Source organism: Aotus nancymaae, unplaced genomic scaffold (assembly GCF_030222135.1).
Source record: "Aotus nancymaae isolate 86718 unplaced genomic scaffold, 86718_ANA_hifiasm-v0.15.2.pri h1tg000032l_0, whole genome shotgun sequence".
Taxonomy (NCBI): Eukaryota; Metazoa; Chordata; class Mammalia; order Primates; family Aotidae; genus Aotus; species Aotus nancymaae.
Genome location: NW_026988445.1, coordinates 11,466,278 through 11,483,349, shown reverse-complemented (window position 1 = coordinate 11,483,349; position 17,072 = coordinate 11,466,278). Strand labels below are relative to the sequence as shown.

The window sequence follows — 17,072 nt, the reverse complement described above, 5'->3', positions numbered from 1 at the left end:
ATGGGATAATCTCAGAGGGTTGAGGACCAAGGGCTGGGGATTCTCTGATACTTAGGGGTAAGCCTGGTAGGGGGATGCACAAAGGAGACTGAGGAGAAGTGCTCAGAGACTTAAAGAGAAAATCAAGCGTGAGTGAGGGTGTGGAAGTCAAAGGAGCAGAGTTTCAGAGAGGGAATAGCCAAAGGTACCAAATGCATAGAGAAGTTAGTTATTATTGATGACTTGGGTGAAAGGAGTTTCATGGAGCTATGGAGGTAGAAGTCAGATTTCAGGATACTGGTGGATGAGTGGAGGATGAAGAACAGGAACCTATTTATTTATTTTTTTTTTTGAGATAGGGTCTCACTCTGTCGCCCAGGCTGGAGTGCAGTAGCGCAATCTTGGCTCACTGCAACTTCTGCCTCCTGGGTTCAAGTGATTCTCCTGCTTCAGCCTCTCGAATAGCTGGGACTACAGGCGCCCGCCACCATGCCTGGCTAATTTTTGTATTTTTAGTAGAGACAGGGTTTTGTCATGTTGGCTAGGCTGGTCTCGAACTCCTGGCTTCAGGTGATCCACCTGCCTCGGCCTCCCAAGGTGCTGGGATTATAGGCATGAGCCACTGTGAGCAGCCAAGAACCTATTTTAAGAGCGTTTTTAAGAAAAGAGATTCTTCCAAACCCCTATTAAGTGTACTGTCTTTTCTTCCCTCTTGATGATCCAACCTTTTCCTTCTTTTTTTTAAAAACAACATTTAAATTAAAATTCTTTTTCTTTTTCTTTTTACTGGTTACTCTTTCAGAACTCTCTGCCTTTTATTTGCCGAAAAATGACTGCCTGGAGACTGGAGCTCTCGAGTACCCGGGGTGAGCATTTGCAGCTCCACACTTTTAGAACACCCAGATTGGCTGGTGCGACTTTTCTCTTTAAGTTGCTACCAGAGATTGCAAAATATCGAAAAGGAAGAAACAAACAAAAAACGAAAGATCCATCACTAAGGACCTTTATTTACAAATAAATAAATAGCAACAAAATAAACGAGCTAAATAACTTGTGATACTTTTACTGAAATTACAAAGCTCTCCGTGTAAGAAAAGATGCATGTACAAGACACGTGATAAAAATGTGTATATGTATATGAATGTGCTTTTATATCTGAAGACAGTTTCTGGAGGTAACACTTAAGAAACGTTACCAGTGTGGACTCTGAGGCGGAAGGGATTTTGGGTTTTACACCATTATTTATTGTCAGGTTTTTTTCCTCATGTTCATGTCTTAATTTTTCAATGAAAAACAGGTCAATAATTTTTTTTTAATATTCGAAAAAAAAATCAGCCCAGAGGAGCTGTTTCTGCCATGTTGGCAGGAGCCGGCACCTTACATAGGTTATAGGGCCTCCACTTGGGAGGCTCCACCTCACACAACAGAATCCCAGATTCCCCACTGCCAGCGCCATCCAGACCCCGTGTGTCTGCCCTCAGCCCACCCTCCTGCTTCCTGGTCCTTTTTGATCTGCCATTTCTTCACCCCTGTGAACGAAATGATTCTCTCTCTTTGTGGCCAGTCTTTGATGTAGTGCAGCCCAGGATGCCTCCGATTAAATGTAGGCTGATTTCTGTTTTGTCCCTTGAGGTCCCGCCCTTCTCCCCTAGCAGTTTGGCTGGTGAACAGGTAGACCCATCTCTTCTTTGGGAACCAATACATAGACTGCTCCTGCATCCTACCTTTCTGATGGACAGGCATCATCTCCCTCCCACTAAGTCTTGCAGCTGTAGTCCCTGTTGGGTCCTTCTCATTTTTCTCTCTTTGTTTTTTTTCTCCTTTCATGGATATAGCCTACATTCTATTATTATGCACTAGCCTTTTTTCTCTGACTTTTTCATAATGTCATTCTTGGTTTCCTGTATAGACCAAACACACCTTGAGATCAAGAACTCGATGGTTTATTTCTTTTCTTTCTTCATTTCACCATGTTTCCCTCTTTCCCCTGCCTGCCATTGTTCAAAGGGTACTGGATACAGAACAGGCACTGAAAAAATCCTTGCAGGGTAAACAAAGATAGGATGACAAAAGCATGTGTCATTTCCCAACAGAGCGCCAGGGCCATGAGATTGCTTGTAGGCAGATGCCAGTTGAGATAGGTGAGTGCAGGAAGTGCAGGTCAGGTATGTGAATGTATCAGAGATGAGTTCTCATCTCAGGATACATGGTACTTCTGACACCTCAGTATGTCTATCAGCACATGGGATCATTATCATTCAGTCAGGACTTTAACAAGTGCCCACAGGGCTCACAGCAGTTTGCTAAATATTCTGCTAATCTCTCTCTGTAAATAGGGGTGTCGTCTGAATGGGTGAGATCATTTTTCATCATGTATTATCTCAGCCTTTGCCTTTATCCTACATCTCTGCTCCTCACCCAAAACCTTTTCACACCCACACTCCTACAGCACACATAGAGTATTAAAACACTAGACCTGGCGGGGGGCGGAGGCTCACACCTGTAATCCCAGCACTTTGGGAGGCCGAGGCAGGTGGATTACTTGAAGTCAGAAGTTTGAGACCAGCCTGGCCAACATGGTGAAACCCTGAATCTACTAAAAATACAAAAAAAAAAAATTAGCTGGGTATGGTGGTGGACACCTGTATCCTAGCTACTTGGTGGGCTGAGGCAGGAGAATCACTTGAACCTGGGAGGCGTGAGCCAAGATCGCACTACTGCACTATAGCCTAGGCAACAGAGTAAGACTCTGTCTCAAAAAAAAATTAAAAAAAAAAAAAAATGAAAACACTATTCCTGGCAGGGGCTCTGGACTCCAGCTCCTGCTCTGTTCACCCCTGGCTGTGTGACTGTGGGCAGGGCTCCTCCCCTCTCTGGGCTTCAGAGTCCTCAGCAATAAAACAATGTGATGGGCAGGAGACAATCTCCTGGTTTTCTTCCAGCTCTGCAATCTGGGACTCTGATGTTCCCTTCCCCAGGCTGCCACCGTCACTGAGCACCTTGTGACTTGTGTTTTGTTCCAAATTACTTTCAGGAGTTGTGTCCCAGCCCTCAGTTTATCATTGGTGGAGCCACGCGCACAGATATTTGTCAGGGTGGTCTAGGTGAGTAACTGGGGAGAGTCTTATTTGTTTTGGGAGAGGGCGGGTGTGTATGTGTCATGAGTAAGTATCAGATGAAGTTGTGAGGGTTGACCGACTCAATTAGGTACCTGATTTGTCCATCTAGGTTTGTGTTTTTGAGACTGCATTTTTCACTGTGGGTCCAAATGCTGGAACTACCTCTTGGCTGCCCCTAATAAGAAATTTTCCACCAGCTCATTTAACCACTTTAATGCTAGAGCAAGGAGCCGGGATTACAGGCATAGAGTAGATATCTGTGCTATCCTGTGTTTTTGTTGTAGTTACCTTTAAGCAGGCATAATTTGCCCTATGGAATGGCCATGTCTAAATAATTATGGTCTGTCATAATAAGTGCTTTTATAATTAGTAAGAAAACAAGAATGATGTTTTTCTAGCCACACATTCCTTCATAGGCCTGGGATCCTGGAATCAAGAACCTTCATTTCTGAATTTATTGCATTCCTTTTAAATTAGAGGAAGTTGAGTTTAAGGAATAATTTCATTTAGTTTTGTAAGTTCTAGCCTCCATTGTCAGGAACCGAGGCGCTCCTTGGTAGCAGGTGAGCTTTGTTGATCTCATAAACCCTCCTGATATCAAGGCCTCACAGATGGGAGTTTCTGCATTGAATTGTTCAACCCTTATATTTTATGGACAACATGGCTCTGAATTGAATTTGAGGGTCTTCCAAACCAGCATCCAGTGACAGCTGCAAAATACAGAACTGGAAATGAAGGCGAAAAAGAAACAAATTCTGCTTACTGAAAATCAGCAAAACAAACAGAAACCTCAGCATCACACGGATCCCATAACCCTTTATTTATTTATTTTTTTTAGGAGGTTTTCTCTTTTTCTCATTCCTTCTCATTGCAACCAGGAAAGCCCTTTCTCTTCAGCCTGCTGGAAATTTTCACCATTTTGAAAATCACAGGGCATTTTATTCTAAATGCTTCCAGTGTTCTCCCCTTTAATGAATATAGCAAATACACCTTAGAAAGAGACCACAGAGCGTGACCATCCCGCAGCGGGAATGATTCGGGGTGCCACACATGAGCGCGGGCCCTGTTCCCTGAAAACCACAGCCTCCATTTCCTGAGCTTTTGTGGGAGGGCTCACAGAGGGGTGCCGTTCTGACCTTTTCTTGTTCTGGGTAAGTGTGGTACCTTTTTACTTCCAGCTCCGTGTTTAACCTAATTAAGCATGTGTCTCAGGGACACACAACTTCCAGTGAGCCTCAAACAGCTCCTTGTTAGAGATATTTTAACTTTGGGAAAGGTATTTAATAAGTACCTTTTCCTTGTGGGGCTTGGGTGGATTTTTCTTTGAATAGTTTTAAGCAAGGAGAAGTGAGGGTTTCCAAAAAGCGGCCTGAGCGTTACCATGGTGAGTGCGTGCTGCCAATGGAGACCGAGGCTGGAAGCACAGGAAATGAACCCAACCAGCTCTCAGAATCCACCTCACATCAGAACAAATGGGGCAGCTGGGGAGCCCAACCGCCGCGGAGGTGGTTTTTAATGAACAGAGCGGAAAGGGGCTGCAGAGTCCAACCTCCTGAAAGGAGCCAGGTGCAGACGAGCCTCTGTCAGTAGAAACGAAGACTCACAGTGCCAAGGCTATAACCCAGAGCGTCAGGGCAGGGAGCTAGGGGCTGAGCTGCAGCAGCCTCTGTGGCCTGTGGGATCTGAGTCGGGGCTGGTCCTGAACAGCGGGAGAGTTGTGAGAGATTAAGAGGAGAGGTTCCCCACTCGACATATGGTGTGTATTCCCAAAGAACAAGGCGACAGCACACAGCACTTGTTGAATTAGGGCCTGATATGGATTAATGTTTGTTAAATGTTCTGTTGGCTTTTCAGAGTACAACACAGCGCAGTGTGATCTGCTCTAAGGGTTTTAAGAAAAAATTTTATAATTTTTTTTTTTTTGAGACAGGGTCTGGCTCTGTCTCCCAGGCTGGAGTGCAGTGGCCCAATCTCGGCTCACTGCAACCTCCTTCTCCCAGGCTTGAGCAATCCTCCCACCTCAGCCTCCTGAGCAGCTGGGACAACAGCCATGTGCCCCCAACTCCCAGCTCATTTTTTTGTATTTTTTTTGTAGAGACAGGGTTTCGCCACGTCGTCCAGGCTGGGATTTTTTAAAACAGTTGATTTGTATAATGAAAATGTCTTTTTCATAGAGTTTTGTGTTATTTCATCATTATTTTGAATACACACAATGTAAAAATTAAAGCAACTGAAAAGCCCCCAGTGAAGTCTGTTTCCCACCTGCTTCCAACTCCGTTGCTCACTGCTTTGCAGCCACTCAAAAAATTCCTTCGGTCTTTCTTTATGCAAATTCAAGCAAATCTAAACACATATTCTAATTTTTATTCCTTTCTTGTATTGAAGGCAGCACACCATGAACACTGTTTGGCACCTTGCCATTATTTGGTGTTATTTCACTTAATAAGGTATTTGGGAGATCTTTCCATAACAGTCTATAAAGACCTTCGTTCTCTGTGAACCACTCCAAGTGTTGCACTCTGTCGTGTGTATGCACTGTGGTTGATTTATCCTCCCTCCTATGGATGGTCACTTGAGTTATTTTCTCTCTTCCACTCACGTAAAACACATCCCTTCCCCTCTGCTGTCCTTACTAAGCCAGATTTTCCTCCTAAAAGTGTGAGTCTCTTGGCTACTATCAGAGCTTATGCCTACATAGAGCCCAGGAGCTGGCTTTCCTCGAAGACATATTTTAGGAAAATAAAGATTGAGGAAGCTGAATGCCAAGGATCAAATTGTTTCAAGTAATTTTTCCTGTAGAATATGACTTTTCTTTGGGTAGTTCAGTCCCTGCAGGAGGATAGTATGGTTTTGCCTCTACATAAATAATAAACGAGTACATCCTTTGTTGAAACAGCCCTCAGATGAAAGCCCTCCCAGGACGCAGAGGCCTCCTGGCACACTGAGAAGGAGAGTCCTTCTCCAAAGTTGCTGTTCCCGGCAATCCCAGCCTTTCCTTGCTCCATCTTCTGAATGGCGTCCATTCTTACCAGGTCTAGCAAGGGCCAGCCACACTCAGCGTCCTATTAGAGTGGAAGGCAATCTCAGGGCCGCCGCATGTGGTGATGGAATAAGCTGTAAGTGTGGGGTCCCCTGTGGGTCATGTCTGTGGGTGCTTTTTCCAGTGGACACTCAAGGGTGCACATCCCTCAGGAAATGGCAGGGACCCAGCCAGTCCCTCCACTGCTCGTTCCAGCACAGCCTCTCTCCCTTGCGTTTTGGCCTATGCACATCTCAGAGCATCTTGAGGCCTCTGTGGTCACTGAAATAGATTTTGTCCCGTGAATATAGTACCCAATTCTGGTTTTGTGCACCCCTCCCCCATAGTAAGTCACACCTATATGTCAACCAGAACTCCTTTGGTTACTGGCTTTCAAAGTCCAACTCAGCTATTAATATCTTAAGAGAAAAGGAGAATTTATTGGCTCATCCAACTAGATTTTGGAAGTGGAAGGGCATTGTTGGCCTTGAAGCCTGGTTCCAGGGATCTAAATGTTCCTGGCACACTCTCTGCCCATCTTTCATCTCTGTTGGTATCTACAGGTTGGCTTCATTCTCTTCCATGACAGACAGGATCCATCTGGCAGGAAACAGGACCGCTAATGATTCCAGACTTTATCTCAGTATAATCGTAAACCGGCTTTGGTTTTATGGATCTCGGAAAAGGACTGTGATGTTACGGTTTGGGTCTTCTCCTACTCCTTGAGCCAGTTACGGCAGCCAGAGCAGTGAGGTGCCATATGGCTAAGGGACTCACTCTTGCTGTTGGGAGCCTCTTGTGACTGGGAATCTCCCCTAAAACCACAGAGAGAACTATCCAAAAGAAGGGGGAGTGGCTCTGGGCAGACAGAATAAGGCAGGTGCACCTCAACATGTAAATGAAGGGGGATCTCAGGTCTGGCCCAGTCTGCACTCTCCCTCTCCAAGGCCACCTCTGCCCTCTGAGCCCCATGGCTCTGGCGTCTTTCCCCCTCTCCTAAATCCATTACCCTGCAGTGCTCCTGGAAATGTCTTTGCCAAGGGCCCCTCCTTTCTCTCACTTGATCTACCACTAGCAGTGCCTAATTCAGCATCACAGGTAGACCTGGGTCTTCATGGTGCACCTCTGGCCTCTCCACCTTAGTTTTCACAGCTGTAAAGTGGGGATATAATCAAAGCCAGCTGGTCAGGTGGTTGTGATGGGTAGAGAGTTGACACCTGGTTCCTTGTCCCCTAGGAAGTGGGGGCTACCATGGGTGGAGGTGGATCTTAATAACCCTGGGAGTCCTGACTGTGCACTCCATGAAACTGTTACACATCGATATATCCAAAGTACCTGGTAGCTAGCAGTGCTCGACAAATGTTTGTTGCACTTTTGATCTGTTGGTGTAAACCCTCTGCCTGTCATTATTATTAAATCATTTGAAAACACAGCCTAAATCCGAGGCTTTTTGTATTTTTTGTTTTTCTTTGCCAGTATCACTCTTGGCAATCAGGCTGGATCAGGCATTTAGAATAAAAATTCCATCCTGAGGTTGCCTATATGTCTCTATTTTCAAAGGATTTCAGAGTTTCATGCAAACTAATGTGTCTGTGTGTCTGTCCCCAGCTTGCTGACACTGCTGGGTGGATACATTAAGGTTATTGGAGGTGCTGGCTGATCCTTGACAGTGGAAGGAACAGGTCATGAAGGAGGCTGTCCCCAGCCCTGATGGTGGCTGTGGCTAAAGGAACACAGAATGCTCACTGCTTCCTGGGGATCCCAGCAGGACTCGCAGAGTAAGTCCGTCTTGCACTGGCTCAGTAGTAACTGCTAACTCTACCTGTCTCGCAAGCTCCATCCAGTTCTTACCTGAGTGCATCCACAGGCAGGGAAACACTAAGGCGTGGTACCATTTGTGTCTATGGTTGTGAAAATGCAAAAGGGCTTGAATCATCTTTATGTTAAATGGGCCCAGAGGCCCCATGAGTGATATTACTCTATAAAAGTAGAAGACCTTGGTCTCTGTAAAATGAAATTTGATGCTTGCTGCTTTTAGGAACTGGGAGCAAGAAACTTTCTTCTTTCCTAAACTTTGACTCTAGTGGGTAGTTTATTTTCCATTTGGAGCAGAATTCATGAGTGAGATGAGCTTTGCCTGAAGGTTTGGTACGTGCTGGGGTTTTCTTCTCCGTCTCCTGCCTTCCCCATCATTTTTCACTTCGTCTTATACTCTCTGTGTTTGTGCCCGTGTGTGCCTCTCTCTCCTAACCGTCTTTTCTCTGTTGACCTGATTTTTCTCTTTGCCTCTATGAAGTGGATGTCTTTTTCATTTTTGTTGTATTTGTTGAGTAGAGTTGTTTTTTTTTTTTGAGACAGAGTTTCGCTCTTGTTACCCAGGCTGGAGTGCAATAGTGCGATCTCGGCTCACCGCAACCTCCGCCTCCAGGGTTCAGGCAATTCTCCTGCCTCAGCCTCCTGAGTAGCTGGGATTACAGGCACACACCACCATGCCCAGCTAATTTTTTGTATTTTTAGTAGAGATGGGGTTTCACCATATTGACCAGGATGGTCTCGATCTCTTGACCTCGTGATCCACCCGCCTCAGCCTCCCAAGAGTAGAGTTTTATATTCCGTATTTCTGTTTTGAAAAAAGAATGACTGGACCTTTTCATACATCTCTAAAGGCAAACAAGGTACCAACAACAACTTAAATCCAGTTGCCTTCTCTTCTGCATCCCACACATTGATTTTCCTCTGAGTTCACGCTCCCCCACGGAGTGAGGCCTGGACTTCTGGAACAGGGGCCTGGCGTGCACACCGCTAGTCAGTAATTGGGAGTAGTGTCAGCATCTTTAAGAGCAGTTTCCTGGACACCTTTTGATCTGTAGCATCCTTTGAGACCGGGGCGAAGTAAATCAATTCACTAGGACTGAGCAGATACTTTTAATGAGCAATCAGGGAAGCCTCAGAGAACTTAAAGGGCCAAATCTACTCATTGATTCTGGAGAGCACAGGGTCAGGCCTCCGGGAGGTTGGAAAAACTGAAGATGACACTCCATGCAGCCCAGGGGGCTTACCTGTGATTCGGGGGAAGTTCGCTTTGCTACCCATGGTGGTTCCCCTTCTCCGCGGCGCCATCTCTTCCCTTGATCTCGGGTCCTGGCGCTCACCGCCCTCTTGTTTCATTCCCCTAACACCACTCTCCTTTCTACTCTGAACAAAGGGTCCAGGACAACCACTTCCACTTTAACGAGAGTTTGAGGCCGTGGATTACAGGAGGATTTGCATATTGCACGTTACTTCAGGAGCATGAAAAATTTCTGCGTTGCGTGGAGAGTTCCACGAACGCTCACTAACTTCGCTCCTTTTCGTATGACTGCAGGAGATGCAGCACAGTCATAGAAACCGTGGGTGATTTTCATATCACATAACAGTTGCTGCAAGTATCCAAAACCCCACATCTGCTCACTGAGATTTCGTAATTATGTTATCTATCAGGCCCTCTCCCAATCGTTTGTTCAAGACGTTAATAGAAAAGCACAGCATTATTATAATTTTTAAAAACATATTTTGATAACTTTGGCGTAATTGTTTTTTTATGGCCCTATTTTTCATCTGAAGCATTTACCAAAGGGGTCCTTGCTGTAAACCAAAAAGTGACTGCAGCAGGTCTCAATCGATTCGAGGTTTTATTTTGCCAAGACTGAGGACACACCTGGGAAAATGAAACGCAAATCACGGTAGAATCCATGACCTGTTCTTTTTCCAAAGAGGGTTTTGGGAACTTCAATATTTAAAGAGGAAAGAGCAGGCAGGAGGGGAAGAAGAAAAAGGAGAGAGGGTAGGCGATGAGGCAAGTGATTACTTTCTTGTGAGGCTCTGATTAGTGCCCAGTGAATCTACATTTTACATGTGAAAAGAAGTGGGTAGAGGAAAAGTCATTTATGCATTTATCTTGTACTTAGTAAATCTGCATCTTACATAGGATAAAGTAAGCCTGTAAAATGGTAACTGTCTATTTGGGAACAAAAGAAAGGTAATTTCAGGTAACTCAATTCCCAAGCTTAACTTTTCCTTTAGCATAATGAGTTTGAGGTCCCAAGAGTCTACTTTTCTTTCACAATGCACAGGAAAGGTTAAGAATCCTACCTTTCAGGAACGCGAGGCTCCTTCTGCCAGGGGAGGCTTCTTTTTGCCAGAAGAGGATTTTGTCAGTGCTCTCCAGTTTCACCTACTCAGAGGTGACCTGACTATTCCTCACTTTGTAAGAAAAGTGCAAAATTGCCAGTGAGCCTGAGTCCCCTGGAAGACATCCTCTTAACCTTATGAGAGGCGGGAGGTGGTCCCAGGAAAGGGGGTGCTCTCTGAACTCCAGCTTGGCTGAGCTGCCTGAAGTTTGGGTCTGAAAACCAAGCCCTAGAGTGTTGCTGATTTCTACTCAGAGGGTTGCTTGTTAAAATGAATCTGTTCTGCATTTTGTGGGACAGTTATTTTAACACATTCCACAGACCCCAGTGTTAGGACTTGACTTCACACTTACCAGCTCCACTCTGCCTGTGGCTTCAGTTTTATAGATGTCATCCCAGGGCCTAAGGACAATTTCTCTATCACAGGCTGGCCGTGAGTCTTGGGCTTCTTCAACTCTCTCTGACCTCCTGCCCCACCTTAGCCATTAGATTCAGCACATTGGCTGATTCTTCTTCTTTTTTTTTTTGAGACAGAGTTTCATTCTTGTTGCCCAGGCTGGAGTGTAATGGTGCAATTTTGGCTCATTGCAGCCTCTGCCTCCAGGGTTCAAGCAATTCTCCTGCCTCAGCCTCCTGGGTAGCTGGGATTACAGGCATGTGCCATCACACCCTGCTAATTTTGTAATTTTCGTTGTAATTTTAGGAAAGACGAGATTTCTCCATGTTGGTCAGGCTGGCCTTGAACTCCCGACCTCAGGTGATCCACCCGCCTCGGTCTCCCAAAGTGCTGGGATTACAGGAGTGAGCCACTGCGCCCAGCCATGGCTGGTACATAAAGGGCATAACTAAAAGAGATCTTGGGGCCACCTGAAGACAATGCAATTGATCAACCTTCAGTAATGCCATGTCCCAGTCCCCAAGGCTCAAGAGAGCCTATATGTGGTCTTCTGGGGATGTGGTTGAGGAGGAAAAGGTGAGGGCAGACTGGCGCAGAAGCAGGAAGGGTGAGGTTACAGGCTATGTTAAGGCCTTTGCCACATTCAGGGCATTTATTGAAAGCCCTGACAGCAGCAACTGGGACTGTGGCTGGGAGACATACATCCTCAGTTCTTCAGTAGGCTGGCTCCCGCCATCCAAGGAATAGAGCAGGATGCTCCCACAAAAGGCTGGTCCTTCTGGAAGCAAAGCCACACCACCTGCTCATGGGAGAAAGGATAGGTGACTCCCTTCTTCTAAGAGGCCACAAACCTGAGGAATGGAAACAAGTCCCATCTAACAAGTCCTTTGCAGACACTGTTCTCCTTCCAGTGCTTTCTCTTGGCCCTGTGTTTGCTGTGTCACCTCCCTCTTGTTGTCTCAGCTGTTCTTGCTGACTTCAGGCTGGGCAATCTCTCACCAGCTGGCAGAAGGGGACTGGTCTTCCCTGTACAGAGGTGCAGTCTGTTTTCCCCACAGTGCTCCCTGTACCCCCAGGCGGGCCGATCACCTGAGGTCAAGGAGCCCCAAACCTGCTCCTTGAAAGTAGAGCACTTTGGTTTACCCTCTCCCTTTACTTTCCTCTTTGGTTTACCCTCTCCCTTCTGCTCCAAGAGGCCTCTTTGTGCCTCCCTCAGGGGTCCCACAGGGTAGCTGAGCAGCCCTGGGATGTGAACCCAGGCTTCATGACCTAGTACCTGCATCCTCGCTCAACCTTGGTCCCTGACCAAGTACCATGACCCAGTACTTCGGCCTGCATCCTTCCTCAACCTTGGTCCCTGATGCTTTACCACCTGGGACCCCCAGCCTGGCACTCTGTAGTGGGGAGAGGTCTGGGGATCCCTCCCCAGTCACATCTGGAGCCCCTTCTGTACACGTGTTCAAGTCTTAAAAACCGTGTTTCTCCATCATTTACCAGGGCAGTGCCTGGAGTGGTCCCCCCACCCCTTCAGACTTGGCTTAGGCTCGTATTTCCTCAAATCCCATTTGCTTAGACTTGTTTTGTGTGTCTGCTTGGGAGCAGTAATTCCTTTCCCTGCTGGATCCTGGGTATCCAGAATTGGAGAGCGTGATGGTTAATACTAAGTGTCAACTTGATTGGATTGAAGGATCAAAGTATTGATCTTGGGTGTGTCTGTGAGGGCGTTGCCAAAGAAGATTAACATTTGAGTCAGTAAACTGGGAGAGGCAGACCCACCCTCAATCTGGGTGGGCACCATCTAATCAGCTGCCAGTGCAGCTAGAATAAAATCAGGCCCAGGAACGTGGAAGGACTAGACTTGCTGAGTCCTCCGGCCTTTATCTTTCTCCCTTGCTGGATGCTTCCTGCCCTAGAACATCAGACTCCAAGTTCTTCAGCTTTTGGACTCTTGGACTTGGACCAGTGATTTGCCAGGTGCTCTCAGGTCTTCAGCCACAGGCCGCACGGTTGGTTTCCCTGTTTTTGAGGTTTCAGGTCTCTAACTGTCTTCCTTGCTCCTCAGCTTGCAGACGGCCTATTGTGGGACTTCACCTTGTGACTGTGTGAGTCAATACTCCTTAAAAACTCCCTTTCATATATACATTCTATCCAGTTAGTCCTGCCCCTCTAGAGAACCCTGATTAATGCAGAGGGATCTAGGGAAGGATTAACGCAGAGGGCCACAGCTGCGATGCCTACAGGGGCCACATAAACGAGTAGAGTAGGCCAGGAGGAGGTAACGAGAGAGTAGCGGGGACTGTGGCAAACCAGAGAGCATGCCCTGTGTGAGGGGGAAGCCATCACCTAGCTGGAGCTGGGTGTTACTGTGCAGGAGCCAGGAGACCTTCCCAGACTTCCCTGCGTTTCCTAGCACTCCGTTAGAAACTCTCACCCCCCTTACCCTGCTCCAGTTTCTTCACAGGATTTACCACCACCTGTCACATGCATTTATTTAGTGTTTGTCTTTCCTACTAGCATGTATGCTCCACAACATCAAGGATTTTGTTTTTCCCCACTGTTGTATCCTTAGGGCCTGGAATACTTGGCACAGAGCGAATGCTCAGTAAATATTTGTAGAATAAGTAGAGAGAAAAATTTTGGCTGGATTTTGCAGTTTTTATAAGAAATCAGAAATCTAGAAAATTCCACCATGGCATACTGTGACCAGGGCCAGAAAGTGCAGAAGGTTATGACGCAGCCCATCAACCTCGTCTTCAGATACTTACAAAATAGACCCCAGATTCAGGTATGGCTCTATGAGCAAGTGAATATGTAGAGAAAGGCTGTATCACTGGTTTTGATGAGTATATGACTCTTGTATTAGTTGATGCAGAACAGATTCATTCTAAAACAAAGTCAAGAAAACAACTGCATTGGATCATGCTAAAAGGAGATGATACTACTCGGCTATACAGTGTCTCCAACTAGAGATGATCAGTGAAGTGAGGAATTGTTAAAAAGGATGCAGTTTGTTTTTAGATGTCCTTTGTCCAATATGAACATTTATTCATATTGTATTGATTCCCCTTATGTTATTACAAGATGACAATAAATGCTATGGGAATGTTTGTATTAAAAAAAATTTTTAAAAAGGAAATCAGAAGTCCAGATTTTCTAGAAATCTAGAAGTCACTACGCTGGCCAGTACTGTATGCGCTGCACAGACTAGATCTGGAAGCATGTTAAGATGTGTTTATCGCCTGCAGTCTACCTCAAGCCCCCACTGGGCCTGAATCATGACACTGACCCTGGGGACTTTCTGCATTCCAGTCGGCTTTCACCCTGTGATCTGCGTTGAGCTACTGCTAGCTGTCCTCAGCTTGGTGTTTGGAGAAAGTCTGTGCTTCTGTAGATGTGCTCCAGGCTTCTGTGCGGTCAGTGGCTTCTGATCGAAAGGCTTTCTCTGTAGTTGCCCTGCCCACCAGCCTGGCCAGGGTCCCCTCTACCACTCCCTTTAAGAGTTTCGATTCCTTTCTTTCTTTTTTTTTACTTGTTTTTGCTCTTGGACGTTGTACTTAGGACATTTTCCCAGCCTTAAAAACGTCTTGTTTTCTGCTCACAACATCCCACTGGGTTCCTTGGCATTTTAACATTTGAGTTCAGTTCACCTCATCTCTGTATATTTGAGCCTGGAATATACTGCTAGGAGACGCCATTATCCTCAATGCACTTTAAAGATCTCTATACATTTGGAAACCTCAGGATACCTAGTCCGGGATTGGAAGTGTGGTGCCATTTAGGATCATATTTGGAGGGGACACTTGACAATGTGTCAGGGCTGTCCCTAGCAATAACGGCGATGTGCCATTTTTGTACCTCATCACATGTATTTCAGCCGTGGCTGGAGCTAACCCTTGCACCTCAGTGCTCATCTTTTCATTTCTTTCCCTGTTACACCTGGCTTCTAGCATTTTTGTCTTATTTTTGAAACCAAAGAGCATTATAATTAAACTCAATAAGCAAGCCACTTTCCCTTGAAACATGCTCTGAGATGTATTTACATAAGCCTCAAATGTATTTACTCAGTGGGTTCTTTTCCCCCTCTGGTGAATCAATTCCATTTTTATAATTTACTAAGAAAAAATTTTCCCTCTAAGTAGCATTCAAGATCTGATTTAAAGCTGGAGGTGAGGCAGAGGTCCTGAAGCAGTTTCATGCCATTGAGTCTTATTCCGTCCACAATCCCAGAAATGAGACAGATGAGAATGGGCCCGGTGGGCTTCACGGGCAACTAGGAGGAACTCTGAAATAATCTGAACAAGTTTCTTCAGCTGTGAAGAGTTTGCTTGCTTTTTTTTTTTCTTCTTTTCCTCTCCACTGAAAACTTAGAAGGCAAGGCAAAAATGGCTTCTGATTCAAAGATGACTCGCTAGCCTTTCCTGTTCTCCCCTCTATTTTGAACTACATTAACTCTCTGGGGTGCTCTGTAGCTCCTGAAAGCTGAAGACCCCCTTGGCCCAGAATTGTCCTCAGCCAAATGTAGAGATGTTTATAGCTGCCGCCACGCTGCTATCGGGTCTGAGAGGCCCCTTCTGGGTCGCCATGGTAACCAGGAGCGGGAGGTGCCAGGAAACCTATAGGGGTCAGTGGAAGTGGATTATTTAGTGTGATTTATTATATGTAGCATGACTCCAAAGAGTTATTTTGAGGCTATACAAATTATAGTTGCCATAAATGAGTCACGTTACCATTGTTCAGAAAAATACCAGACTTGGGGTTAATCTTTGAAACTCGTAGTGATTCTCCCCCTTGGGTGACTCGAATACCCCACCGCCTGCTGAGAACACAGCACCTAGGCCCTTGCCCTTTTGAGTTTTCTGGATATCTGTCATGCCCAGGACTTATGTTCTCTATGGTCTTGTTTCTAGAACACCGGTAGCTTTTGCTATTATCCACCCTAAAAGGAGGACGATGTTCTGGTAAGGTGTGCCAGGTTCTTAATTTACAAGCACAGTAGGAGGTGGGCTCACGGCGTTGAATGGTGGTGGACTGAAGTACCGATGGCTGTGGATGCTTACAGGAGTGAGGGAACATGTGGCTTATCTGACACACTCGTTTGTCAGAATCAGGAAGAACTTTCACAGCCCATTTAGTCATTTAAATATGTATCAAGTGTCTTCTTCATGCCAGGAAACAGAAGAGAACAAATAGGCATTCTCTCCTCTCCTGGGAAAGAGGGTGGGCAAGAGGGTTCCAGGCTGCAGGAATGAGATGAATAAAGGTCCTTTGGCTAGGAAGTGCATAGCACTGGGGAGAACTTTCAAAGAAGTGGTAGGACTGGGGCAAACATGGAGCAGGGAGTGCAAAGGCTGAGAGTGGAGAGGGAGGCAGTGGCCAGACCACGCAGGGCTCTGGTGCTGTGTGAAGAATTCTGGACTTTATTCCTGAGGGCAGTGGGGAATCATGGAAGATTTTAAAACAGGGCTGTTTATAGCCAGATTTGCTGCAGTGTGGAGAGTGCAGACATCAGGAAGAGACAATTGCAAGACAGGAAACTCTCATTATTTGCAGAAAACTGGTATTGGAAAGGGACCACTGAGAGTAAAATGGAGGCCCACATTTCTTAGTAAACATTTTTTTAAAAGGCTTGATTAGTATCTTACTTTGAAAAATAATACAAAAAATTATTTTAAAATTTTCATATTACTTTGTATTTCATAATACTTATGTAATAATTGCAGCTTTGCGCTAGCTCTTAGAACAAAGTATGAATCAGTTGTTGACTTTTTGAGGGGAGAACTCATGCTGAAAAGATGACAGGACAGCAGGATGCAACACTTCGCTTCTTGCTTGACTTCTGAGGCAGAATCATGAAAACATTCAAAGATTTCATCAGTTTCTCCAAGGCCCTCCTCGATACTTTGACACTCAAACCATTCCCTTTTCAAGGACCAGTCCTGCCTCGAACCTCAGCAGTTTTCCTTCCTCAGCTGCAACTGCTTTAACTCTGCCAACTTCTTCTTGGTCAGTGGCACTGAAGCAGGTCTTCAATATCACTTTCATCAACTTCATGAAATCCAGCAAATTGAGCAAAATGTTCAGTGTCACTTTGCAGCCACCTTGCATTGTATCTGCATGTGAGAGTGGCATGGTTGGTAGTTCTAGTGTTCCTAGTAATGTTAGGTGGGGAGGGTTGGTTGGGTGAAAACTCTTGAATATTTTCACATCATGACAATTTTGCTTCTTTCTGCAGTCTCCTAATTACTGCTCCTAAATAATGAATATTTGGAGAAAGAGGGTCCCTTATAGTCTTAATGGGAGAGGAGGCGATGGCAGTAATGTTAGAGAGGAGAATGAGATTTGAGAGCTATTTAGGAATGAAATCAAAAGCACTTGGGAAGCAACTGGAT

General features: G+C 45.6%; 1 protein-coding gene and 1 pseudogene across 1 annotated transcript in view; both read left to right on the top strand.

The window, feature by feature from the left end:
• CAPN8 (calpain 8) overlaps positions 1 to 17,072 on the top strand; it is a 72,227-nt gene that overhangs the window by 7,239 nt on the left and 47,916 nt on the right. Inside the window, exon 2 of the mRNA XM_064383547.1 lies at positions 3,014 to 3,083. Within this exon, the coding sequence (XP_064239617.1) occupies positions 3,014 to 3,083 (70 nt within the window). The remainder of the gene's footprint in view (positions 1 to 3,013; positions 3,084 to 17,072) is intronic.
• LOC105722300 (small nuclear ribonucleoprotein E-like) lies at positions 13,373 to 13,650 on the top strand (annotated as a pseudogene).